This window comes from Idiotropiscis lumnitzeri, chromosome 8 (genome assembly GCF_059441095.1).
Source record: "Idiotropiscis lumnitzeri isolate Australia: NSW breed Sydney's pygmy pipehorse chromosome 8, RoL_Ilum_1.0, whole genome shotgun sequence".
Lineage (NCBI taxonomy): Eukaryota > Metazoa > Chordata > Actinopteri > Syngnathiformes > Syngnathidae > Idiotropiscis > Idiotropiscis lumnitzeri.
In genome coordinates, this window is record NC_142398.1 from 23252900 (window position 1) to 23278432 (window position 25533).

A 25533-nucleotide genomic window follows, 5' to 3' on the forward strand; every position below is an offset into this window, starting at 1 on the left:
TGATTTTACCTTTTAAAAAGTGCAAAAGGTTAGAAAAGGTCACTGGGTTTTGAGTAATATCAGCTACAATTGTCAAACAGCTGTTTGGCCTTCTCTGTAACTAAAGTACAGAAGAAACATGATCAATTTGGACATTTAAAATCAGCCTGGAAGTCACGAGTGATGAGAAGACGTTCGTTTTAAGCCCATCATCAGAAGTTTCACTTTTATCCTTTTAAGATGTACTTTGTATGGTTTTGTTTTCGAAAAGCATTTTCCACTTCATGTTCTTACATGAACAAAAATATTGTATTTATTTTAGTTTTTGTCAACGGTATATATTTTGGGTCCCCACCGCGGAAGAAGAAAATATTTTGCCTCGACACGAAACAGCTTCATGACAGCCTCTGAATGAGTTGCAAGTTGCCCTCTGCACTCTGACAATGAGAGCATCACTGCCACCTACTGTAGCCGAGACGCAATTACACGCTCTTCTCGTCCAGCAAAAGAAAGCCGCGTTGGCCGCGATGCGAAGTAGTTGCAAAAAATCATTTTGCTTTGGCCTCACGTGGCGATCTTGTCTTGATTGCAAGCGTGTGACGACTGATAAAAGGAGGACAATGACGTCCTTTGTGTGTGCGGGCGCGCGCGTGTGCGTGTTAACGTGCGTTGCGGCAGACGGCGCCATGTTCCCGAACGTCCCGTTGCATCCCACCGTCGGTGAGGCATCTGAAAATCTTGCCGGAGTTCTTGTCCAGACCGCAGAATGGCCGTGCGGACGTTGTGCGTCGCAGGTGCGGCTGGGCGGCAACATGGCGGCGCGGACGCGAGCGCGAGCGCGAGCGCGAGCGCGAGCGCGAGCTCGGACCTGCTGCCTGCCGGCCGCGATGGCGCCGTTGTTGCTGCTGCTGCTGCTGCTGCTGCTCAACATGTTGGCGTGTTGCATCCTGGCGGCGCTCAGCTGGAAGCTCGGTCGCGACCACGCCGGCCTCCTCGAGCCGCTTCCGGTTCCGCTCCGGTTCGGGAGCCCCTCGGGCGCGTCCTTCTGGAACAGCGAACAGCGGAGGCTGGACCTGAGCGAGCCTCGCGACTCGTGCCAAGCGGAGCGCGGAGTTGTCACGCAGGTAATGGAAAACGAAATGCAGAAGCGCTTCAAATATGAACTTGATCACGTGTTGTGAAAACAACACTGAACGTTCAAAGGTGAAATCTGCGCAGCCCTCAGCGCTCACTGTTTTGTTCATTTATTTGCGCTGTGAGATTCGAGAACCCATTGTGGCCCGCAAGGCAAAACGTTGACGGGTAATTTTGCAGATGAACGCAGGCCATATCTTCTGAGAAAAAGGGAGGGCTGCGCCACTGTGGATGTGGCCACAGCTGATTGCAGTCTCCGCCCATTGCCTTGAAATGTGGCAAACGACAGTCCGGGCATGATGAAGCGCACATTTGTGCCATGAAGTAGGCGCTTGGAGACCCCGCCCCCATCGTTTGTTCGGCCCCCTGACCCCGCCTCCCATAGCCGTGTCTCACACACTTGACTTTTCACTTTTTTTTTTTCTCCTCTCAACTGTTATCAGCAGGTCTGGGACTACAGCACGTTGCCTCAGCGCCTCCAGGACTTCCTGCTCTCCATGCGCTGCAGGAAGTCCGGTGCACTTCTGGCTCCGGATCTGGTATGCCGGCAACCGGATCCCTTCCTCCTGCTCGCCATCAAGTCGCTCGTGCCGCATTTCGGGCGGCGGCAGGCCATCCGCCAGATGTGGGGCCGCGCCGGCCTCCTGGCCAACCGCACGGTAGCCACCGTCTTCCTGCTGGGGCGAACGCCGCCCGAGGATCACCACCCGGACTTGCAAGGCATGCTGGGCCGGGAGGCGGAGCTTCACGGGGACCTGCTCCAGTGGGAGTTTAGGGACACGCCCCTCAACCTGAGCCTGAAGGAGGTGCTCTTCCTGCGGTGGTTCCACCGCAATTGTCCGCGAGCCCGCTTTGTCCTGGAGGCCCACGACGACGCTTTTGTCGACATCTTCCGAGTGTTGGACTTCCTGGAGACTGTGCCCGGCGCCAGCAGGGACTTCCTGTTTGTCGGTGATGTCATCATCGGCGGACGGCCGCCCGCAGACCGGGCTCTCCTGGACTTTGTCCCGCCGAGTGTTTTCGCAGGCGCGTACCCACCTTACGCCGCATCTGGGGGTTTCCTGCTGTCCGGCGAGCTGGCGTTACGCCTTCACGACGTCTCGCGCCGCGTCCTCCTGTTCCCGGTCCACGAAGTCTACACGGGCCTGTGCCTCCGCAAGCTGGGTGTGGTCCCACAGAAGCACCCGGGTTTCGCCGGCCGCCCGTTGCGCCGCCATGGCGATGATGATGATGATGAGGAGGAGGAGGAGAAGCGCGGCGAGAATGCGATGGTGGTGAGCGGTTGCACGGCGCAGGAGATGATGAGGATGTGGACAAGTGCGGCGAGGCGGGACTGCCGGGCCACCGCGGCGCCGCAACCTGCCAGAAGGACACTTCATTAGGTACACAGGCTCCAAATGGAAAAGAGTGACAGTCGGCGACTGCTGATGTCAAATTTACCAAGACAATGAGTAAATATGTGATATTCGAAAAGCCATCCATAATTGATTGTTTTTGAAAATCCAACGGGTGTTTTCGGGGTGGTGTGAGTGGACGTTGAGTATTGGTGACTCCATATCATCGCTGATGTCAAGTGAGTGAAGATTTGTTTCGTGATCATTTCAAATCGTCAAGAAATCGAATCTTGACAAGTCAAGACAGTGCGCCATGATTTCATAGTCGTCGACCAAGTCATGATGATGTCTTATAATTAGGATAGAAATGAGAACAGTGGGCTTCAGTAACACCTCAAATTTCCACATTGTGGGACTATTAAAGGACATCTTTATCTTTATCAGTCAAGGCCTCTGATGTATTCATGACACGTTTCTAAAATACGAAATACCAATCGACAAGAACAGAAATTCTCGTTTTGGAATGGGTATATTGCCAAAAACACGAAAACGGAAGCAGGACGTAGTTGAAGATGTTTGTTTTGGCTCCCTCTGCTGGCTGTCGCTGACACGACAGCCAATCAACTCGCCGATGAGCCTCAGCTGTTCAGGACGAGCGCGCGGCAAACACCCGGGCGCGAAACTACAAGAGGAGTCTACGTCACTTCCGCCTGGACACTTTTCACGCAAGTTTCAAAAGACAACCACGACGACGACAACAAAATTACCCCGCAAAAATAAAATAATGATAACCGTAAATATGTTCGCTCACAAAGCGGCGACGCTTAAAGGCCACGCGCTCTTCCTGAGCCTCATACTCGGACCTTTTTGGACCTCCTGCAAGGCGCAAGTAAGACGTGCAGGCGGGGAGGTTTTTTTTTTTTTGGTTTATTTATTTTCGCTTCGTGTTTTTGGGTCACAACGTTTGTGTGCTTGTATTTTATTTTGTTGACCAATGTACGTGTGTGCGTGCTGACCGCTGCAGTAGAACTGTTTGTGAGTCTTGTCATCTTGTTAGAACAAGATGTAACTGTGTTTGTGCGTATGATTACTCATTTGTGTTTGTTTGCAGCTCCAGGAAGACGAAGCCAAACAGGTCTCTGGTCAGTCAAACGTTTTTGTTGTTGCTCTTATTATTTGAATGATTACAATTGGTGATGAATCATTTGGATTGTTGCAATATGTTCGTTAAGAGGCATTAAAAAGTCAAACGTTGCGTTATGACGTCAACAAAAACGTATCCGGGCTGGATGTCGGTCAAATTGTGACACTTGATGAGCGTAGTCAGCCAAAAAAAAAAAAAAAAAAAACTCCCATCCAAAGTCTTCTGTGCGCGACCGCCAAAAGTTTTCCTTCCTTTCTTTCGTTCTTTCTTTATGCGTTGGTCTTCCTCACGCTCGCGCTTCCGAACTTTCTCTCACAAGTTTGACTTGGTTTTGATTCGATCGTTCAATGGTGCATTCCGTCACTTCCATGAATTCTGCATCATGGGCCGGCGATGTCCGTGTGTAAATTGTGTGCATGTTGTTGCCCTTCCTGAGGTGCGACGGGTGAAGGGGGCGGGGCTTTCTTCACCCTGAGAAGCTGTCACCAGCGTCTGGGCGGCGACAGCGGCGACTTCTTTTCTCCCGACTACGTTTGCGCCAGCCCTCCCCTGTGGTGCAACTGGAGCATCCGGGCCCCCGCCGGCAAACGGGTCCTCCTGCACCTTCAGGACCTGACCCCTGACGAGGACTGCCACCTGAAGCGGGACCAGATTCACGTGGATGAGCCGGCCGAAGCCTCGGCCAGAACTTCCGCGGGTCACCGGGTTCTGCGGGGGTGCTGGCGCGAGGCCTCGTACGCGTCCAGGTCCGACACCCTGCGTGTGGTCCTGTTGATCGGCGGCCGGCCCGCCCAGCCGTACCGAGGATTCTACGCACGCTACCGCACCTTCGGAGCCGCCGTGGCCTTCGACCCGCCAGATGGGGCTACGGGGCCGGATCGGAAACGGAGCCTTCAGGACCGGGATGAGTTTGGCCCGCTGCTAGCGGTGCAGCGCGAGTGGCGTCCCGCGGCCACCGCCGACGCGTTTGCCACGTACGATGATTCCGCTCCGGCTGCCGACTCGTCAGTGAGGTCGGCGCTGCGTGCTCAGGTGAGATCGGCGCAAATAATTGTGAGCCGGCGGGTTCTTTACGGGTCCTTGACTCGGTTCCGTCTGGTTAGTTTCCGACCGCTTTCTTAAACGGTTCTTGACTTTGCTCGAGACCCGGATGGTATCTGACCCGTGACGTGCTTTCCGATGCGCTTTTGGATCGACGCTGGACGTGCTTTTGTTGCGACGTGGCTTTTGAGCGGGTTTTTATCTGGTTCTGAACACGTTTTTGACTTGTTCATGACTCGGCTTTTGGTTCTTGAACGTTCTGTTTTTGGGCGTGGCCAGAATGCCTTAGTTTTGTATTGATTTAGCCAAAAGCAATCGATCAAATTGAAAATGTAATTTAGTTTTTCCTGAAAAAAAAGATGGATAAATTGAGCTTGTTGTTGAAAACGAAGCCAATCAAGAAACGTCCGGAATGACTGGTGAGTGAAAACCAAATGCTGTATGTTTTGTTTTTTTTTTGGTTTGTTTTTAAAACGAAGCGGCCATTTTTCAATCATCTTTGGTTCGTTTCCGAGTGGTCGCGCGCGAGGATGAATCGGTTTTGAGCTCCAAAGTGGAAGAGAATCTTTGCATGTGGCGAGACCGCAATTTCTATCTTTGTGTTGGGGGAGTCTGTCAAAGTTAAAACATTTTTTTTTTTCTTTACTCGACTCTTGCCTGAATTTTGAATTTGGTTTCTGGCTTTTTTTTTTTTTTTTAAACCTGACTTGATATTGTGCAAAGAAATGAGAAATTTGTGCAAACGCATAAAAATGTTTGAATGGTGCCTCCAAATGAATTCTCTTTTGTTGGCATGCTCGTGCGGCGCGTTGGAAGACGCGGTCGGCGGCGGCGGCGGCGGCTCAAGGAAGCTCCCGGGCGGACGAAGGCCCCCCCCGAACGCTCTCGGACCCGTCCGACTTTGCCGGTCCGGCACACGAGCCTCTGAACCGATTCCCCGACGGCACCTTGAGCGCCGAGCGCAGGGATGCCGAGCCACGCCCCAAAACGCCCCAAGCAACTGCCGCGCGACAAAAGCCGCCGCAGGTCGTGAACACTTCCTCCTCCGAAGAACGACAACCAGCGTGGACTCTTGCGGAAGCGTTTGCCGATCACCGAGGGAACGGTGAGTGTTTAAGTCTCAAACGAAAGTCAACCCCTACGACGTCCGTTGAAGACGATTGAAGAATTATTTTCGTGACTGAAAAACTCCAGATATTTTAATTTTTTTATTTTTCCATGGCCAAAAATTCCGTTGAAAAATGATGTTCCAATTTGTGTCTTGACTTTGGCGCCCGTTCACTTTTTCCCGCCGTATTTCTCTCAAAGTTTGGCCACCCAAACCTTTTTGCGAGCTCTTCCTCTGATTTGTGCGCGTCCTCGCCTCACTTTTGGCAACGGCAGCTGAATCCGGAGTCCGTTCGCTCCGGGGCCATCAAAGCGACGTTTCCGCGTAGACGATGCCATCCCATCCTTTCTTTGTGGAACGCACTTGACGGCAGTTGCCGCCGTAACGAAGCTCTTGACTCGATTCCGTCACAAAGAAGTTAAATTTCAAATGATCGAAACCCTAAAAATGTGTCTTCCAACGAGAGGGGGCGGGGCTTGCCTAACATTGAACGGGAGTTCATTCCATCATAGGGAGGGAAGGAAATTCCACGTTTGAGGATTCCGCCCATCAGTGACAATGTCGGGAATTTTTGGGGGGGGCCGTCCCCGTAACATCAAATCGAGCCCCGCCCCCCCATGGCAGATTTGACTCCTTTTTCGGTTTTGTTTTGATGCATGGACTCATTACAACATAAGACAGAGAAATCTGAATTGTATTTTGCCAAGTATTGGAACTTTTATCGGCCTAAAAATGTTTTTTTTTTTTTTTTTTTGTTTCGTCGAGTCCTCGTCTCTCGCCTCCGGAACGTAACCTCGTGATAAATGGGCGTTCACGGTCGGAATGAATTTGTCAATGAAGCGGCGTTTGACAAACGCGTGTCCCTGTGGCCCGCAGTTGATGTCTGGAACGCTTCTCAAGTTCTACACGAGCCCGGCGGTGAGTCCAAGTTGGATCAGAACCGATCGCGTGATGTCCGCTTCACTCTTGCGCTCCGCGTTGTCCAGATCAGCTGTTCGAAATATCGGTGGAGGTCCGGCTCGGTGAGGAACGCGACCAGAACCGCCGGCAGCCGGACGGGTCGCTCATGAAGTCTGTCAAGACTCTGGTATGTTTTTTTGTTTGTTTTTGAAACGTTGTCTCCAAACGTGTGCAAACGACCACGCCCTCTTCTTCAGGTCCTCCGAGAACTGGACGGGCTTCTCCTCCCGCTCAGCTTGACATTTAAAAGAATCAAAAGGTACGTTCCCCTTGACGTCGCGTGAAAATCGGACTTCCGAGTCGCGTCCGTCGAGGATCGACTGCTTCCCATTTCGACTTTGTTTTTTAATGATTTTTTTTTAAGCCACCGGTCGAAACATTTCGTATCAGCTTTGCGGAATAAGAATCGTTTGAACAAAATTGTCGTACGTTTGCGTTCCAACCATCGTGACGTCATCGTGTTGTTTTGCAAAGATTGATTTTTGCTTTCTTTCAACACGTGAGATAAATATTTTCTGTTCGTCGCCGTCACGAATATTTTGGCGAGGATCCGATACGGAGGAGGAGCCTCTGAAGCGTCCCATTTGTCTTTTGGGAATTTGGAACGCGGCGGTGACGTCAAGCGGCCTGTCGATTTGGAAACGGCCTCCGAAGCGCCGCGGCGTCACTTGGCTTTTCCATGTCTGGTCACATGACCGCCCGCTTCCGTCTTGGTGCGGCCGTTTGTTGAACCATATCCGACACACTTGCAAGGAGAAGCTGGAGGCCGCAACTCCAGCCCGATGCCGGCGCCGAGTGTCGCTCACGATGCCTCTTTGCGGCGCACGTCAAACGTGTGAGTTTGACATTCTCTTGCCGTTACGCGCAAATGTATGGAAAGGTTGAGGCGTGAGACGCGGGATTAATCGAAGGCCGCTGAATGTTGCGAATGTGCGGTTGCCATGGCGACGATGACGATGATGATGTCATCCAGGCTCCGTGCGGGAGAACTCTACATCATGTGGCTGAACACGGGTCGCGGGCGGAGTCGCGTCTTCTCCGACGTCCACCGGGGCCTCCACAAGACGGTCGGTCGCACCGTCGGCCGAGTCGGCGACGCCCATCACGGCGTCATCGTTTCCGTCTCCATCGGAGGTAAGAAGGACTCGCAAAGTCCAGCTGGTGCGTATTTCGAGTTGGCGAAAAAGGGATGCGTGACATTGAAACCAGTTGATGTTGATTTGGAAACTGACAGAAAATAGTTTCAAGTCCACTCCAAATCTTTTTTTTTTTTTTTTTTTATATTTTGAAATAAGCTCGTTTGAGGAACCGTCGCCATTGGATTTGTTGAACTGCGACATCTTCGGGGTCGCTCGTGACCTGCCACCGCTTCTGCCTCGAGAAGAAGAAGCGTTCTTGGTCTTTTCATGTGGTTTTTCCATTCTCACCCGTTGTTGTTTTGTTTTTCTCGTAAACCGCAGACGTCAACGAATGCGGGACGCAGTTGGCGCTGTGCGACGTCAACGCCGACTGCTTGGACCAGTTTGGCTCGTACGGGTGCCGCTGCAAAGACGGCTTCCGGGACGACTCGCGTTTGGGACCCGCGGGAAGCGTTTGTGTCGACCTCAAGGCCGCAGGTCACCATGACAACCGTCATCCCATCTTCGTCTTCCTTTCTTCCGTCTGTCCTTGTCGTCCGGCTCCAACGATGCAAGTTTTCCCCTCATCGTTTCCCAAAATGTCTTATTGCGGAGCGCCGGAACACGTTTGATTTTGTCCTTTTGCCCCCGACTTGTTCTGTCCTCAACTTTGTCCTGTACCGGCTGTTTGCTTGACAGCCTTTTTTGTCCTCTACAATTTTGTCTTCGATTGGGGTTGCCCTCGTGTCCCCAACAAACTGTGTCCTCCACTAGTCTCGCCTTTGACAAGTTTTGTCCTCTATTTTGTCCCCTTCGAGTTTTGTCCGACTGGCCGTGTTGTCTCCTCCTCTTTTTTGTCCCCTGCTCATTTTTTTTTTCTTCAACCTTTTTGTCTATTTCTAGTTTTGTTCCTCGACTCGTCTTATCTTCAGCTATCCTTTCCCTTTTCTAGGTCCTCTACCTCTGTGGCCTTTATTAATCTTGTCCTCTGCTTTTATTTTCTTTTTGTCGCCCTTTACACCTTTTGTCCTCATCAGTGTTCCCCGAGCTTTTTTCTGATTAATAAATAAGTTTTTCTTTCTTGTGTGCGGCCCGCCGTGACCCGGTCCAAAGTGGCCCACGGCCCGCTGGTTGGGGACCGCCGCTCTACTATTCGTTTAGTCTTTTTTGTTCTGGTGTCCTCTATTAAGATGGTCCTTGTCCTCTCCGGTTTGCCTGTGCCGTCTATTAGTTTTGCGCATGTCTCCTCTAACGTTTTGTCCTCTCCTGGCTGTGGCCTATATTAATCTTGTCCTCTAATATTTTGTCAGTTTCTCTATTTGTCCTCAATTTTTTGTCCTACTGCCGCTCGCCACGCGTCCCAGAGCCTCTTTGGCCCGTTTTCTCACGAGGCGCGTGCTTGTGTGTGCGTGACAGGTTGCAGCCGCGGCCCGTCGGGCGAGACCAAAGGCGTGTACGTGCTGTTTTTCCTGCTCAGCTCGCTGCTGCTGATGTCGCTGACGGCGGCGTGCGTCCTTTACGGGCGCCACCGCCGAGGGGCCTTCCTGCCATCCCGTTCTGATGGCCGCTTTCCCGCCAATGACGCCTCGGACCTGCCGCCGCCTCTTCCACCCGCCAGGGGCCCACGGGACGCTTGGCCCCTCCACAAGGTGGTTATTGTTGCTAAAAATTGACTTCAACACAAATACAGTAATCCCTCGTTTATTGCAGTTCATGAGAACCAGAACCGCCCTGCGAAAGGTGAAAAACTACCAAGTATCGGTTGACTTTGATGATTAGGATTTTATTTTATTATTTTTTGGGAGGAGTGGGGGGGGGGGGGGTAATTTACGCCTCATATATCTGGATCCAAAAATTGTCTTGACTAGAATCGCGCTGTGCATTTTAGCCAATGGTCCAATTCACGTGGATGAATGCACTTTTAAATCCACCGCCAAATCCACTCGTGCTCTCATTGGTCGATCTCGCGCCGGGACAACACCATGCGCGTTGTTGCGCAATATGGATGTAAATATCTATTTTTTCCATTTTATCTTTATGAATACTTTTTGAAAACCCGCAATTACCCGATGCTGCGAAACTCAAGGCGCACTGTGGCCAATGATTACCGTCATCCCTTCCATCCCGCTCCAAAAACATTTCCAGCTCAAAGAGTTCTCTCGCATAAAAATGACCATTCAAGGTTGGCACGATACTGCCAAACAGCAAACCATTTTGTAGTACAGTAACACCCCCCTCCTCTCCAACTGTTAAAGTGCCCTTCATATAATTCAAAATCTGAAAAAAACAATTCAGCCGACTCGCATTGTAGCGTAGAACAACTAAGCAATGTCTGCCATCTGGTGGTGAATGTAGATGTTGCAATTTCAAACTCCAATTTCTCTCCATGCATATTCATGGTTGGGGACGCTGCACGTTCGCGATTTCGCTCCGTATTGGGCATGCCTGCTTTGCAGAGTCGTTTTGTGTGTGTGAGAGCAGCTGGAATAGTAAAAAAAATATTTTTGAACATGAATGAAAAATGAAAATGACTTCCGTGCATTTGCCTGACGGCTGCAAGGAGCGATGCGCCGCCGTGGATCTTCCGCTGCTTCGCTTCAACCCGCTGACGCCGTCCGACGTCTACACGGACTCGCAGGAGGGCAGCAAGAAGTGATAACATTTTTTTTTTCTTCTTTCCAGTTTGACTGTGACCTTGTATTCACAAAAAAAAACCTAATAAATAAATTAAAAAACAAAAAAACTGCAACTTCCTTGACCTTGATGTGGCTCAGCTGCAAATGTTTTTTGGAGGGTTAGGATTTCATACAAGGATCTCAAAATGTGACCGTTACACCCGATTTCGAAAAGTCATTAAAAAAAAAGGTTTTCGTTATCCCACAAACAGACAAGTGCTGGGACAAAATAGGCCACCCCAGGTATCCAACCTAAGTAATTTAATCAACATCTGATGTGGCATTTCAAAATAAAAGGCATGAGAAATATCAACATTTGTCAGTTACACCCGAAAGTTGATATTTCTTCTGCATTTTATTTTGAAATGCCACATCAGATTTCATTCAAAGTACTTTGTTTGGATACCTTGGGTGGCCTAGTGTGTCTCGGCAGTCGTCTGGTTGCGGGATAACGAAAACTTAATTTTTAATTATTTTTTATTAAATCAGTTGTAATATCAGCCATTCATTTACAGTTAACATTGATTTCTTTTTCTTTCTCAATTCTTGGTGCAATTCTGCGTCAGTTTGCATCCCCCCTGGGTGAATGTAGAAGTTTAATTACATTATTTTAAATCAAAACCACTGACATGCATACTTGAGTTTCACAGCTTTTATTTTGAAGGTGGCCATCAACAAGCGCTTTCGGCGCATTACCGTAATGCACCGTGTGGCACAGTATGGGAAATAAGAGTGGCGACTGGCTTGACTTGGTTTTTGCGAGTGGAGGCTGGCCTGGTTGCAGTGAAGCAAGTTCCCGCCGTCCTAAAGCTCCTTCGCGTCCCTTTCGCTGCCGTCGCGCCAAGCCTCGTCGCTTTCCTCCCGGTCGTGCTCGTCCACCAAGACCTTCCGGTAATGGACGGGCAACGGCAACGGCAACGGCGCGGCGTCCTCGGACTCCGAAGGCTCGCTGACCGAAACGAGACAAGAGTGACTTTGGCCGCCCAATTCCTTCTTTGCGTTCATTTGACTCAAGTGCTGTTTTCTTTTTTCAATTGGGATCAAGCGAATTCCGTAAGTCGGAAGCCCGTCCTCAGTGTGCACTGCTGCGCCGACAGCGACTTCAGACACAGAGAAGCTCGTTCACAAGCGCACAGTCAAGCGTTGACAACTTTGTGACTTTTCGGACCTCCCGAAGCGACTTTTGACTTTTGTTGCCGCTGAGAAACACACAACAACACGAGCTGTACAAATGCCGCCAATCAATTAAGTATAAAGGACCCTGACGGAATACCGAAACGAACTGAAAAAGTGCACGTGAGCGCACTTCCCCAATGACGTTGACAAACGTGAACTTTAGCTGAACGCCGACCTTGCGCGGTCAAAGTCAAAGGCCACGACAACGACAATGCGCGCGCGTATGCCTCGATCCCATGTCACAATTTAAGACACACACTTTGTACGAGCGAGCGCAACACAAACTTGAATCAAATTTGATCCGAGTCAACTTCTGCAAACGTTTGACATGTTTGGACTTTTTGAAGGGCGACTTGGTGGTGCGAACGGGCGCTTTGCTGAGCAGTTACCGTGTGGCATCAGCAACCGCCGCCTTTCTGCTGACAAAGTCTTCACTCAGGTGGACTCGGTGCAACGTGGCAGCAAAACGCTTGTGCGCCGCTTGCTTGGCATTCTTCTGTTGAGTGGGCAAAAAACATCTTGAGAATCGCAAGAACCACAAATACTGAGCGCCAGCGGTGCTTTGAGATACGTCTTTAATGCTTTCCGTGTCGCAACACTTGTATCTCAAATGATCTTTCCCCTCGGAAAAGATGAACTTGATTAAAAACATACGCAGATCGGCTGTAAAGAACTCAATCGTTTTTGTCTGTCACATTTGTTCCTCTCTTGGAGTCACTTGCCATTATTGTACCGCTCCTTCGCGTATGCACGCCTTGGCCACCTGGGGGCAGTATAACACAGACAATAATATACATGTTGACAGTGACGAGCTGGGTCAGCCGCGGTACCGTAAGGAATGCGTGAGTTTTGCTATTTTATCCTTTTGAGTGTTGCTCCACCGTTTGGGTGCAAATATGTTTCCGACAGCCTTTTTTTAATCAGCGCAACCGCTAATGCTATCTGTGAGCCTGTCAATGACGTGTTAGCGATGAGCGAAGGGAAAGCAATGTCAGGCCGCTGCGACCACTTTAGAAATGCTCCCCCATAACGGTTACAAATGGAGTGACTTGTTCTCAAAAGATGTGATTTGTCGTGTACCTGAGCAACCTGCTCCAGCAGCAGCGGCCTGCCTTTCACACGCTCCTCCATCGCCTTCATCTCCTGCTGATATTCCGCCCTGCGCTGGCGCTCCTGTTTCCTGAACGAGGCAACGAGAAGCGCACTTCAGCTTTCGAGTTCACTTGCACATTTCCTTGCTTCTGACGTTCGCACAAAGTGTTGGAAAAAAGGGGGGGGGCTGCAAGAAGACGGTGGCACATCAAAAATGATGTACAAGAATATGCTTGAAAAAAAACAAAATCAAGAGGAGTTGGGGTAGGTGGGATTATTATGGAAGTGGCCAAATGTTTTTTTTTTCCACATTTCGCAGGACCTTCAGAGTTGAAAATATAAAACTGTCCAATGACTGATGTATAGCGCATTGCAAGTGAATATTCTTCACCTTCGGTCATTTCAAGGACAACATTTAAAAGCAGTTTACGCTGAGATTTCAAAGAAATAACGCAAAGTTTTGAAGAACATGATTTCAAACAACTTCATTTGGGGGCGGGGCTTAGAGAACGCTCGTGGAAGTCGACCTGAAAAGTTTGTTCCGACGATTGGCGACGGCCAGATCTTGTGATGATGACATCATCGATAATCAGATGACGGGAAGCTGCATCGGCTGGTTTGCCACAACTCGTGCGGCATCTTTCACCTGAAATCTTGGAGTTTGTCGGCGCGCGCGTCGTCGCCGCCGCCGGCCCGCTTTTGCAGCAGCTTCTGCAGCTTTTTCTCCCGCTCTTTTTGCCTCTTGGTCCGCCGCGCCTCCTCCTGCTCGGCCCTCCTCCTGCGCTCCAGAGCCTGCCTGCCCACACAGTCACAGCAGCTTTCAATCTTCTTGGGGACGTCCGAAGCAGTCCCGGCGCTTGACGGCCCGTTCAAGCCGGAGGGGATTAAAACGTCAACTGAGCGAGCATTTAGATTGTTTGGGTTGGTTGGTTTATTTAGCACGGTTAAATTCTAATCCAAATAAAAAAGCGCAAGCAAGGACCGAAGCCCAAAGCGCTTCATTTGGGATCGATGGTGGAAAGGGTCAAAATAATCAAGAAATAAAAAGAAAAACGCTCATATTGAGGGAATGTCCGGCACACACATCAAGAAAACCCCAATTTTGCCCCTTGCCAGCCAGGGGCGCAGCTAGAAATTTTAAGGGGGGGGGCTGCCAGGTTACCTCACGGCCTGGTGGCGTTTCTTGGTGGCGTCCGTGTCCCTGGCGGGGAGGAGCAGCGGCGTGGACGTCGGGGGGCCGGCGCGCACCGTCTCAGCCTCGGGACGTGCCGGCACGCGCCGACGCTGCGAGGCCATCCGAGCCGTCGTGAGGCGGAAGGGCTCGCACGCCGTGGTGGGCCTCACCTCCTTGGTCTCGTCCATGTGCTTCCGGAAGCGCTCGAAAGCGGCGTCCAAGTCGGGCACGTCCTTGTTGATGCGCGGGCGGCCGCTGAAGGTCTCGGGCTGCTCGTTGCTCTTCTTGCTCTCCGCCATTCTTTTGCTGAGATTGCTGGGAGGCGCCGAGGCGCTGCGGAGCATCTCCTGAGCTCTCATCTGCTTCTTGATGGAGCGGTGCAGCTGCTCCTCTTCGCCCGCCGCCGCCGCCGCCGCCGCGGCGTGCAACCACCTGGGCACCGGCGTGGCCTTGAAGGGTTTCACCTGCTCTGGCTGATCATGCGGCCGCCGCCGCCGCCGCCGCCGCTGCTGCTGTTCCTTCTTGAGACGCTCCCTCTCCAGGAAGCTGAAAGGCTTGGAGACAAAGCCGGCAGACGTTATTACAGCGTGACCGGCGCCGGCGCCAATGACACTGAGCAACACCACTTTTCTGCCTTTTTTTTTAAACTCATTTTTGGGAGCAGAATCTAAAAGTGATGACAGTTTTTCTCTCTCAAGTCACGTTTTTTGAACGACTGATCCCAGTTTTGAAGGTCAACGAAACTCGGAACGGTCGCGAGCAAAAACAGGCTGAGTTCCGATGACGAGCTTAAGAGAAAAGCCGTGGCGAATGGTCGTCATGGCGACGATGCGAGCGTTCTCTTTGCAACTCTTGCCCGTCGCAACCTCACGGGGAGCTGCACACGCCTCTCCAATCGTACTCAGCTGGCAAGCCCGACCACAGCTCGTCAATGGACTTTGACTTCTCCGGCTGCGGAGAAAATAACTTGACACGCGGGCGGGGGAGGGGGGGGGGGGAGACTCCAATTTTAGAATTGGCATGCCGAGTTTAGCAGGAACCGGTATTTTTTCTTTTCTTGGAGGGACCGAGGATATCGCTCATGCGCAACCTTTTTTCTTTTTAACGGTTCCGTCAAAAATGATGAAAAAAAAAACATTCTAGGTTTCTTATGGAGGACGGGACGAAATGTGGACAAAAAATTCACGGAGAAAACTTGACAACATATCCAAAAGTCGACGTCCGGGAGGGGTCCAAGCATACGAGAGGACCAATCACGTTGGTCAGCGATTGTGACTCTGACAAACGAAAACGAAAAACAAAAACATCGCAACACGACTCGGGCAGCGATGCTTTGTGGCCGATATTAAATGTTTGCGACTTTTTCAGGTCGGTCAAGAAATAAATCGCCTTACTTTTGTGTTTTGTGCATCTGAGCGCGACTAAAGACTCTCGTCACCTTTGTGTTGAGCGGGCACTCCTGGCGCATGTCGCGGCGGGAACGTTCCCGGAGGTCCTCGTAAAGCGGCAGGTGGACGTGCGCCGGCACGGGGCTGGCGCGGAACTTGTCGCGGCACTCGGACATCTCCTTTTCCAGCTGCGCTTCCGCGTGCGTCTTTACGCTGCGCCGCCGCCGCCGCCGTCGCCGCTCGGCCTCGCGTAGCGTCATCCGGAAGGGCTTGGGGACCGTCACGGCCAGGACGCCGCCCCCGCCCCCGGGGCGAGCCGCCCTTCGCCGCGGAGGCTGGAAGCCGTGGCGCCGTCCCGCCGGCGACGTGGACACGTTGCGGATCCGGGGCGACGGCTCGAAGTCGGCCCACATGTTCTTGATGATTTCCTTGGGGGAGAACAGCCGGCCCGTCCCCGCGTCGTCGTCATCGGCGGACGACGCCGACGCGCCCGAACCTCTTTGGAGCTCGGCGGACGAGTGAGACTTGCCGCTGTTGTTGAAACATACACGTCAGGACGTCCTCGCGCGGTTTGAAAACTTGATGGAAATGCCAAGATGCAACAAAAGACGTTTGGGAAGACTCGCGTCATCAGGACACGTCGTCCTTATTCAAAAACGGAAATAGAGAATGACGACGGCGATTCAGTGACAAATTTGGTCTGTCGCGTCCCAAAACGAATCAAGCTAATTTGCGCTTTTCCTGGACGAGTGTTTCGTGTTGACAGGCTGAAGATTTGAATGATTTTCAATGAAACAAGTCTGGCGTTTTTTTCGTACCTTGGGATTGTTTTGGCGCATTGTGACCCGAGCAAAATCGGATCTCTTTCGGCCGATTCCCGTCACGCGATCGGAAATCGGGACCGATCCCACTTTTGCCCTCTCAATGCTCGTCAATTGGAAACAAAGATCTTTTGTTCTCTCTGAAACACGAGATCACTCGCCGATGTGCCAAACCGCCCGACTACCGGTGAAGAGAAAGAGTTTCTTTTTTCTGAAACGACAGTCGGTGGCGAGCGGCGACAGCAGTCATGAGCACCTTGAAACGAAATACCGATAGCTGCTATCGCTCGTTGGCCACGCCCACAGCCGACGGCTAACGGTGACTGACCCGTGTTGTTGTCGCGCGTCGGCTGCGGCCAAGGCGTGCAGCCGCAGTTTGCGGCGGTACATGCTTTCCAGCTCGGTCATGGCGCGCAGCTGAGCCTTTTTCAGCTCCTCCAACCTGCCGTAGTACTCGTCGTTGGAGAAGATGCCACGTGGGTCCACGCGCTCGCCACATGCGCTGGGCACGGCCTGGGCCACGCCCTTGTGGTTGCGCGCGTCTCCGAAAGCCACCTGAAGGGGGTGCGGTGGGGGTGGAGGCGGGGTCACAAGGAGCCAAATTAAAGAAACACCTCACTGGCCCGCACCGGTGGCGATGGGGGGAGGGGGGGGGGGGTCAAAAGGGCACGGTCGTTTTGGTCGCCACATGTCGGCTCATTGTTCACGTTTGGACGCGGGCTCCATCGTGTGTCAGCGCAAAAGAAGGTTTAAGCCGATTGGGGAAGCATTTGGAGGGAGGCCCAGCGAGGGGGGCTTAACGTGCCGACGACGAGGATTAGCAACATGACGACCAGAACGCGATCTAATGTGGCCCACGAAGAGACGGAGCGTTCTCATACGCTCGTCGCAAAAGTGTCGACTGAGGTGAACGCCCGAAGCCCGAGGCGAGAAGGCTGCCGGGCAACGGGTCCCCTTCGCTCGCACGTTGACATTTTGCAAAGTGCAGAAAATGGCGCAGGCGAGATGTGTAAATTATTTGTCCTCATGTGTTTCAAGGTATTGTTATTTTGAACATGGACTTTCTCAGTTTGGGGTTAAGCTTTCTTCCTTTTTCGTGTTATGGTTCGGGCATGCAACGATTTTCATTTCGGTGCATCCCGGCACAATTTGAACATTTCAATTAGAGCTTCTTTTGAGTACCACTCGTGATACTTGTACCACACTTGGAGAATCACTGGTTTAAGATATTGAAATCAATTTTTGGGGCGCATCAACTATTTGCAGAAATTCTCTTTCTGCGGTCAGGCCCTGTGACAATTCCCGACAAATAATCGGGTTCCGAATCTTTCAAAGAGAAAACACTATTTCATATTTAACAATTGTTAATCGGTTAATCTAATCTAATCTCTCACAGCAATGTATGTGTATTCATATTTTTATTTTTCACACTCAAACGTGAAACTTACCACGTCACAACAAGTCATGTACAATTATCTTTGTAGTACTCCCTCAAACTCTTGCAAAGAAAAATGATGTTGTTTTTGAAGAACTAAATCTTTGCACACATACCAGGCTTGGCATAAACATCCAAATTTTAGAGGGTTACTGTCCTATCTTCCAGCACCCCAACATTCAAGCAGGGGCCCCAAAATAGAACCCTGTGGAACTTCGGGCCCCAAAAGTACAACAGGCCGGATAAAAAAAAGAAAAAAATGGACGAATGTCCTCAATGTAAAGTCAGAGTGTAATCACTTTGCTTTTTTTTTTCTTTGCGTTAAAATGTAAAAGTTAATATTAATGCTATCGATGATCTTAAGAAGGAGAAACCAACCGACGGCGACCGACGGGCGGCCATTTTGCTCGACTTTTGACCAGAACTACCTCGTCCGCCGCCTCCTCCTCGTCCTCCTGGAAGTCGTCACGGTTGTCCGCGTGAGTCGTGGCCGAGTTGGGGGTCCCTTTGTCCCGCTCGTAGGAGGCCAGCGGCGCCCTGCTGTGCGGGTCCACCGGCCGCTGAAGACATGACGTCACCAGCACGTTGGCCCGGTGCGCGTTGGCCATAAGGAAAAAGTTGAAACAAATCGAGAAATTATCAATCACACGGACCAGTGCGCTATATTGCCATTAAATACAAAAGAGAAGTTGCGCGTGCTACCTCAAAGCTTAAACGGAAGCAGCCGTTGCCTAGCAACACAAGCCTCCAGGTTGTAAAGGAAGTGACGTCGCAGGATGGGCGTGCCAAATCCAGCGAAAGGGATCATTTGGCGCTTTTGACAACTAAAACTTGGATGGTTGCAACGAATGATTACCAACTCATCGGTCAACTACTTTTTCGATTAATTGTATTCATAAAAACAGCCCTTTGTTGAGAAGAAAGGTATAGAACCACCAGTTGGTCTGTTACATGTCAGAAAAAAAAACAGCGAATGTCTAATTTTCATCATGAGTCTGCGTTCACGGAGGCTGACAGAATTTCGACAATATTTACTCAAAGAAAGAAATTGGCCGTTGGCAGACGTCGCTGACCCGGAAAGAACAATTAGGAGCTAGTTAGTTTCCTTTTTTTTTTAATTTATATTGCAACAATAGGTTGAAAATGATTTAAGTGAGACAGGCGGCACCTTTACAACCACAACCTGATGTGTGACATGAAAATTAAAGGCTTAAAAAAATGCTAACCATTTGCGTGCTGAGCGATTATCAAGATGTCCCCCCCCACCCCTTCCAAAAAAAAAAAAAGGAATGAAAGAGGCGCTTGTGTAGTTCCACAAACAAAATATTTTATTGAGTGATGCAACCTCCTATCAAGAGCTTCATGTCATTGGCACCTCGCCATAATTATCGGGTGTTGACCTGCAAACAAGAGCACGACAATTACAGACTCAAGCGCGAAGGTAACGAATGGAAATGCGGCGTCGAGGAGGGTCTCGCTCGTACCACGTCGTCGATCTTGAGGATGCTGCGCACCGTCTCGGTGGCTAAGGTGAGCGCGCTGATGGACACCAGTAACGGCTGCACCACCAGCTCCTCCAAGATGTTGGAGATCCCGCCCTGATGCAAGCGCGACAAACACGGGCGTCGTCAACAACAACAAAAGTCCAACAAGAAAAAGGTAAAAAACAAAAAACAGCAATGACATTGAAATGAAAACTTGGAGCTTCTTTGCGTCTCGTGCTAACGGGCTCAGAGAGGGTGACGGACGCCATTCGCCCAGCAGCGAACGACTCGGAACAGGATTTGAAGTACCCAAAGCGCGGCAAAGACGGCAAAAGGCTCAACAGGGCAGTTGCAGAGTTTAGCAAAAGGGATCGAGTGCCAACATATTGAGTGGAAAAGGACATCATTTGGACAAAAAGAATTTTTTCATGTTTCATGAAATTCCCCAGAGACGAGATATTATGATCAGTACACAGCTCGCCGCTTGGCGAGGAACCCGAAAAAGGAAAAAAGGCGATAGCCGCCAGCCGCCCCGAATTTGATTTAACGTGCACATTTTAATTTGAAGGCCGTTGCTCTATTTGAGTTACACTCAAGGGCGGAATACTTTGAATCCAATGCCACTTTTCTTGTATTTTTTAGGAAGGAAAATATTCACGTTTGAGTGTTTCACCTTTTTGCACAAAGTATCAAAATAGATACCGAAAGCGAAATTTGGCCTTGCGACAAGACAAGTGCAGAGCGTGTTAAACGTCAAGCACGTTACCTTGCGCACGTTGATGCCGGCCATCTTGTCTCCCTGGGCGTGCCTGTTGCGCAGTTCGGTGACCGTGCAGATGGGGTTGAGGCCGGCGTTCTCGGCCAGCGTGGACGGGATCACCTCCAGGGCGTCGGCGTACGCCCGCACGCAGTACGCCTCCATGCCGGCCAGCGTGCGCGAGTACTCGGCCAGACGCACCGCCAGCTCGATCTCGGGGGCGCCGCCGCCGGCGATCAAGGCCCTGTTGGGACGCAGCGACATTTCAGCACGATGCTCTCCGTCGAAGAACGAGACGGCGTGTGCGAGCGCCCCCTTCCTCGCCAGGCTGACGTGACAACCGGGCGACAACAAACGGGAGCACGTCGACGTTTATGTGCCTCCACTTGTTACGCCCCAGCGCCAAGGAAAAGTGCTGGGGCGCCTTTGAAGGAGGGTCGCGAAGACAAAGAATGAAGAAGGAGCGTTGAGTTTGGGGGGAAAAGACGAGGGATGCAAAATCACAATTAGAGCCTGGTCGAGTATTCGGGTTAGGAAGCGTGTGCCCCCCCCCCCCCAGCATTGAAGCTGCCCAAGCCTTCACTCGACGACAAATCGAATTCCCCCACGGATGTAACGATTCCCAAACGCGCCCATTCGATTCGCAGTTTGCAAGATCGATTCAATTCAATTTGATTTCAAACGCAATTTGCATCCGAATGCCGAGTCTAAACGAGCCGATTTTCCAGACCATAATAAGCCGCTACTTCTTTTCCCTCAATTTGGAGCCATGCGCATCATACAACGGTGCGGATTTTTCTTTCACCGGTAGGGGGCGCTCTCTAGTTCAGAATTACGTGAGGTAAATCTCACGTTTTGATGATTTCTTCCCCCAAAAGCGCTGCTGCGGCTTATATGCGGGTGCGCTTTATATTACGGCGGTGACGCCGCCCAGGCCGTATTGGAGCAAAGACTTTTTTTTTTTCTTCTTGCCTTCCCCTTTTCGGGCTTGCTTTGCTTCCAAAAGTACTCGGCTGCGAGCGCTCTCTTGGCGACTGACCTCTTCTTGACCAGGCATCGGATGACGCAGAGGGCGTCGTGGATGGACCTCTCGGCCTCCTCAATCACCAGCTTGTTGGAGCCCCTCACCACGATGCTCACCGTCTTGCCGGGGTTGGCGCAGCCGGTGATCTGAGGACAGCGCATCGGCCCGCTTTGGTTACAAAGAAGCGGAGCGACGGGACCGCGCGGTGCCGCACGCGCACCTTGATGAGCTTGCCCGACCCGTCCAGGTTGACCTCCTCGGCCATCTCCGCGGCGCCGAGCATCTCTGGAGCAAAGTGGTCGATGTGGGCGATGGGTTTGGTGCCGATGGTCTGGGAAGACGCGTTTCATTGTCATTCATGAGGCTTTCAAAGAAAAACATTTTGGTTTCAAAAAGCTCACCCTTTGGCTTGACGTCAAGGTTGTCAAACTTTTTACGATTAAGACCGGCCCCTCCCCCAAAACCGTGACGGTTTACGAAACGATGGGTACTAAATGGAGCGTTTTGAGTTTGGGTGTCACGTTATTTTGCTAACTAATCGATTCCCATGAAACCGGATCGACGTGTCAAAAACAAAATACGGACGCGCGGGCGGCCTCACACGTCAAAGTTGGAGTGTCGCCCCAATCCCGACGTCATGACGTACAAGCACTTTTGGGACAAAAATACGGAATCTCTCAAAACTCATCGGATTTTGTTTTCAGCTGAGAAGAGACAAGACATTTTTTAAAACACACGCTTAAAGCACCAGTTGGAGTTTGCATAACCATCTTCAATTCACTGCAAATAATCTTTGCCTTTAAATAGCTTTAATCGGCCTCCTTGATTACTCTGGAGGGGAAAAAACAAAAACCATCTTGGCCTCTCTCTCTCTGCTTTACACCAAACGCCACTCTAAAAATAACTAAATAAAATGAGTCTCTTCAAGCGACACCTTGATGACCACTCCTCAAATGGAGGCTGCAGTGTTTTTTCCCAAAAAAAGTACGCATGTCAGTAAATAAAGTCAAAAATTGTACTTGCATCCTAAGTGCAAATGTGTTGAAGTTGAAAAAAAACCCACAAATATTTGGTGTCAACGCAAGCCCACTTGGAGATTTGTTGCCCTCACCTTGCAGATGAACTCGATGTCCTCCCTCTCGATCTCCTTCACCACCATGATCTTCATCTTGTTGAGGAAGTGCAGCGCCAGGTCGCTCAGCGCGTCCCTGCGGTGCCGTCAGCGCTCGCATTAGCGCCACAACTCCAATTTTTCAGCCATTCATCAACTTGAAATTGGCGACATCGCAGCGTACGCAAATTTTTATCGCCGTCACGCTGCGTATTTTCGCAACGGGCAGCCAGCGCAGAAAGAGATGACGAGCGTTTGCCCTCGGGAAAATTCTTGGCCAAATGTCTCATTTTAGAATTCATTCTCATCAATGTGACAATGCTCGCAAAAAAAAGCAATTCAGATTGTAGGTTGGGCCCAATAATGGCAAGTTGGATTATTCGACGTCATTCATCGCACCTGAGGATGGACTTCTGGATGAGCAGCACGTTGCAGCCGGCCTTCTTGATCTGCTTGACCATGTTGAGGATGTACGCGCGCTCCTCGCGCAGCACGCGGTCCATCTGAGCGTAGTCCGACACCACGATCTGGTTGTCCATCTGCGCCAAGAAAACAACGGCGTCGGCATCTCCGCTCGACTCGTCTCGCGCTCGTCCGACGCCACTCACGTCCGTTTTGGGCGGAGACAAGCAGAACTGGATCAGGCCGATCTTGGCTTTCTCCACTCGACTGACGCCGGCGCTCGCCACCTTCTGGGTCAGCACCAGCCCGTCCACCAGCTCGCAGTCGTCAATGGTGCCCCTGAAAGGCATTCATCAAATTCAAAGTCAAAGCGCAAACGTACGTTCGGCAATGACATCATTTTCAGTCTTGCTTTCCAAAGTGAAACGAAAATGCATTTTTTCTCTCCAAACGCGCGCTTTGCTTTCATGGAGGACGACAGAAATCTTTACCGAGACTGAAATCGTCAGGACTTTAAACGAGGTCTCCAAAGGTTGACTCGATTGTGAAAATAATTCTCAATTGTACCGACGGTACGAGCAAACAAGCCTCGTTTCCTACTCGCTATTTTGATTTTTACAAACGTGTTTTCAAAATAATTAGCCATCAAATAATTGCATCGTCGTCACACCTCTCCTTATTATTTTTTTTTTTTGGCCAGTTTCTGTTCATTTTAGTGTTGGTCCACTTTTGTGATCATTTAAAAGTGTATTGCATAATAAAAGTCAAATATAATTCCTAAACGCATGTTTGACCTTCCTCCATCCATACGGCAGCAGAGCAAGATGGAAATACGTCAGAAAACGCCCAAGCATGAAATTATCTGAGAAAGACAAAAAATTAGTCAGTTGTAAAAACGCAAGATTAGAATGTTCCTGCGGAAGATAAAGTGCGGCCTGCAGCTTGTGGCCAAAACGCCGGCGGGCGATCGTTGCCCTGGTCATCTTTTGGAGGAAGCCGCTTCTCTCTCCATTCCTCGACTCTTTTTATGTTTTATAAAACACGCCGGCGGCCTCCAAGTCGAAGCGCTAAACGTTCCAAAGCGGCGCTGCCGACCACAGCGATGGCGCGTCTCACCCGAGCTTCTTGATGACTTTAATGTCCTGCAGGTCGACGCCGGTGGCGGCGGCGGGGTCGATGACCCGCATGACGGCGTCCACGCTCATGGGCGCCAGCAGGCTGGAATACTGCGACACCACTTTGGAGCACAGCGACGTGGTGGCGCTGTTGAGCAGCGTCTCGCGGTCGCTCAGCTCCACCGGCCGGCTCATGGCCGTCAGCACCTCGACACCTTTGTCCACCGCCTTCTGGAACGACTCCGAGATGATGGTGGGATGGATGCCTGCGCGCCATTTCGCAACATGTCACATTCAAAAGCCCTCCTTTCATACGACCGCTCGAGATTTCTGCGGAAATACTCGGAATATGGACGCGTGCCGAGAATGGCCTTGTGAGAAGTCTGCACCGTATTGCCACATTTTCGCACGTGGTCATTAAAAAGAAAGCGAACTTGACATCTCTCATTTCGGACCTTTTTGGAGCAGTCTGGAGCAGGCATCAAGGAGGGCGCCGGCGATCACCACCACCGACGTGGTGCCGTCGCCTGCCTCGATGTCCTGAGCTTTGGACAGCTCCACCAACTGCAAGAAAAAAAAACAAACAAACGTAAAAACTGAGTGAAACGCCGTCGCCCACGAGAGACGCGCGCCGGCCGGTCGGCCCAAAGATGCAAACGTACCATCTTGGCGGCAGGGTGCAGCACCTGCATCTGCTTCAAGATGGTGGCCCCGTCGTTGGTGATGGTCACGTCTCCTTTCTCATCCTGGATCTGAAATCAAAAAAGAAGAAGGAGGCCGAGGCGTCAGGGGCGCTGAAGGGCCACTAAAGCGTTGGCGTGATGCCTTCACTGACCATCTTGTCCATTCCTTTGGGCCCAAGGCTGGTTCTGATGGCATCTGCCACGGCTGTCAATGAAGCGACAGATGAATCAAAAACATGATTAATTATTGTACCTCATGAGCAATAAAAATAATAATAAGAGCCACAATCGCCAATGTACTTTTAGCCATGAATTGGAAGAGACAAGTCAGAAAACAAACCCCAAAAAAACACGCAAGAAGCATGAAGACGATGTCAAGACAAAACTAACCGTGTGGTCAGTGGGCAGCAACACAGGATCCTGCCGTCACTCGCTTGGCCACGCCCCTTACAGCCACACCAGCACACGAGTAGCTTGAGTGTGACTTTCACTTTATATACCTCATCAAACCGTTTTTGTTTAGTTCTTTTAATGAACAATTAATCTGCCCCTCATTTTCTCAACTAATCAGATTAAAAGATAATGACATTCTTCGAGAGTGACGTCATCGAAAGCAGGCCGATTCGCCTGTCAGCCGTTCCAATGCATCGTTGATTGTCCCGTTGATGCTCTTTGCCGTCGTTATTGCGTTTTTCGGCAAAATGCTTCGGCGCTGGGCGGCACTGCATTGTTCACGTGCAGTTGTTTGAGTGGTGAACAGAAAAGAATATGGCACAATATAAAACCAGAGCTTGCTTTCATGCCTAATACGCACGCACGCACACGCGCACTATGAAGTGAGGCCCATTTGGACACAGAACGGACTCTGGCCCGGCTCAAACTGCGATGAAAATTCCGCCACGGGCAATTGCGACTTGCTGAAGACTTTCCAACACTTTGCGGGCTTTTATGTACCTTTGGCGGCAGAGATGTTGCTGAAGCGGATCTGAGCCGGCTTGTCGCGGTCCACGTACGCCCCTCCTTTGTTGATGCCTCCGCTTAAAGCCTTCGGTGCAGCCATCGCGACTTTATACTCGATGGAAGCTGTTGGGGGGAACCTTCGCAATAGGACCGACGATTCCCCGAGATGAAAGGTCGAGCCTTGGCTTGGGATGGAGGAGGATTTTCAAACGTCCACCCGACCCAGTTCAGAAGCTTCGAGAGCCGCCGGCAGGAGCAGAGAAAAGGGCGCGTCGAGATGACGTCATCAGACAGTACTTGCTGAGCACCGAAACAGCACATTGTATTTGATTTAATTGAACGCTTTAGACATCCAATGAAAATAACAACAACTCCAAGACTCTAAACAAAACTGCGTAACGTACAATGAATAAACTAT

The 25533-nt window shown here is 50.9% G+C and overlaps 4 protein-coding genes across 5 annotated transcripts; 2 read left to right on the plus strand and 2 right to left on the minus strand.

Moving 5' to 3' along the window:
- The first annotated feature begins 643 nt into the window (after positions 1-643).
- Positions 644-2828, plus strand: LOC148332874 (N-acetyllactosaminide beta-1,3-N-acetylglucosaminyltransferase 2-like). Of its 2 annotated transcripts, none has more exons than XM_088303707.1 (2): positions 644-1103; positions 1557-2828. In XM_088303707.1, the coding sequence occupies exons 1-2, from the start codon at positions 666-668 to the stop codon at positions 2493-2495; spliced, it is 1377 nt and encodes a 458-aa protein (XP_088159833.1). In that variant the 5' UTR covers positions 644-665; the 3' UTR covers positions 2496-2828. The 2 variants fall into 2 exon arrangements, with proteins under 2 accessions (XP_088159833.1, XP_088159834.1); XM_088303708.1 differs by having other exon boundaries at positions 1560-2828.
- A 316-nt stretch (positions 2829-3144) lies between these two features.
- On the plus strand, positions 3145-10549 carry LOC148332875 (uncharacterized). Its single transcript, XM_088301810.1, has 11 exons — positions 3145-3336; positions 3559-3589; positions 4028-4623; positions 5449-5737; positions 6617-6658; positions 6727-6827; positions 6898-6959; positions 7674-7834; positions 8161-8316; positions 9235-9467; positions 10379-10549. Exons 1-11 carry the CDS (start codon positions 3232-3234, stop codon positions 10472-10474), a joined length of 1872 nt encoding a protein of 623 aa, XP_088157936.1. The 5' UTR covers positions 3145-3231; the 3' UTR covers positions 10475-10549.
- A 597-nt stretch (positions 10550-11146) lies between these two features.
- On the minus strand, positions 11147-18319 carry LOC148332876 (protein FAM161A-like). Its single transcript, XM_088301809.1, has 8 exons — positions 18008-18319; positions 16473-16699; positions 15374-15854; positions 13924-14489; positions 13408-13557; positions 12750-12849; positions 12059-12165; positions 11147-11442 (listed from the first exon to the last, which is right to left on the minus strand). The coding sequence occupies exons 1-8, from the start codon at positions 18185-18187 to the stop codon at positions 11298-11300; spliced, it is 1956 nt and encodes a 651-aa protein (XP_088157935.1). The 5' UTR covers positions 18188-18319; the 3' UTR covers positions 11147-11297.
- A 562-nt stretch (positions 18320-18881) lies between these two features.
- On the minus strand, positions 18882-25405 carry LOC148332877 (T-complex protein 1 subunit delta). The gene is made up of 13 exons (XM_088301807.1): positions 25110-25405; positions 24308-24360; positions 24135-24224; positions 23928-24036; positions 23474-23738; positions 22564-22696; positions 22355-22494; positions 21956-22052; positions 21065-21175; positions 20860-20990; positions 19830-20064; positions 19064-19177; positions 18882-18979 (listed from the first exon to the last, which is right to left on the minus strand). Exons 1-13 carry the CDS (start codon positions 25213-25215, stop codon positions 18965-18967), a joined length of 1599 nt encoding a protein of 532 aa, XP_088157933.1. The 5' UTR covers positions 25216-25405; the 3' UTR covers positions 18882-18964.
- Positions 25406-25533: the final 128 nt, after the last annotated feature.

Bases quoted from the DNA above. Each gene is read 5' to 3' on its own strand.
- LOC148332875 (XM_088301810.1), top strand. From the start codon at position 3,232: ATGATAACCGTAAATATGTTCGCTCACAAAGCGGCGACGCTTAAAGGC. The intron at 7,835-8,160 runs GTAAGAAGGACT...CGTAAACCGCAG, and splicing joins CGTTTCCGTCTCCATCGGAG to ACGTCAACGAATGCGGGACG. The intron at 9,468-10,378 runs GTGGTTATTGTT...GACGGCTGCAAG, and splicing joins ACGCTTGGCCCCTCCACAAG to GAGCGATGCGCCGCCGTGGA.
- LOC148332874 (XM_088303707.1), top strand. From the start codon at position 666: ATGTTCCCGAACGTCCCGTTGCATCCCACCGTCGGTGAGGCATCTGAA. The intron at 1,104-1,556 runs GTAATGGAAAAC...AACTGTTATCAG, and splicing joins AGCGCGGAGTTGTCACGCAG to CAGGTCTGGGACTACAGCAC.
- LOC148332876 (XM_088301809.1), bottom strand. From the start codon at position 18,187: ATGGCCAACGCGCACCGGGCCAACGTGCTGGTGACGTCATGTCTTCAG. The intron at 13,558-13,923 runs GTAACCTGGCAG...CTGTGTGGGCAG, and splicing joins AAACGCCACCAGGCCGTGAG to GCAGGCTCTGGAGCGCAGGA. The intron at 12,166-12,749 runs GTACACGACAAA...CCCACTCAACAG, and splicing joins TGCTGGAGCAGGTTGCTCAG to AAGAATGCCAAGCAAGCGGC.
- LOC148332877 (XM_088301807.1), bottom strand. From the start codon at position 25,215: ATGGCTGCACCGAAGGCTTTAAGCGGAGGCATCAACAAAGGAGGGGCG. The intron at 24,225-24,307 runs GTCAGTGAAGGC...TTTTGATTTCAG, and splicing joins CCAAAGGAATGGACAAGATG to ATCCAGGATGAGAAAGGAGA. The intron at 21,176-21,955 runs GTGAGGGCAACA...GCGTCTTCCCAG, and splicing joins ACATCGAGTTCATCTGCAAG to ACCATCGGCACCAAACCCAT.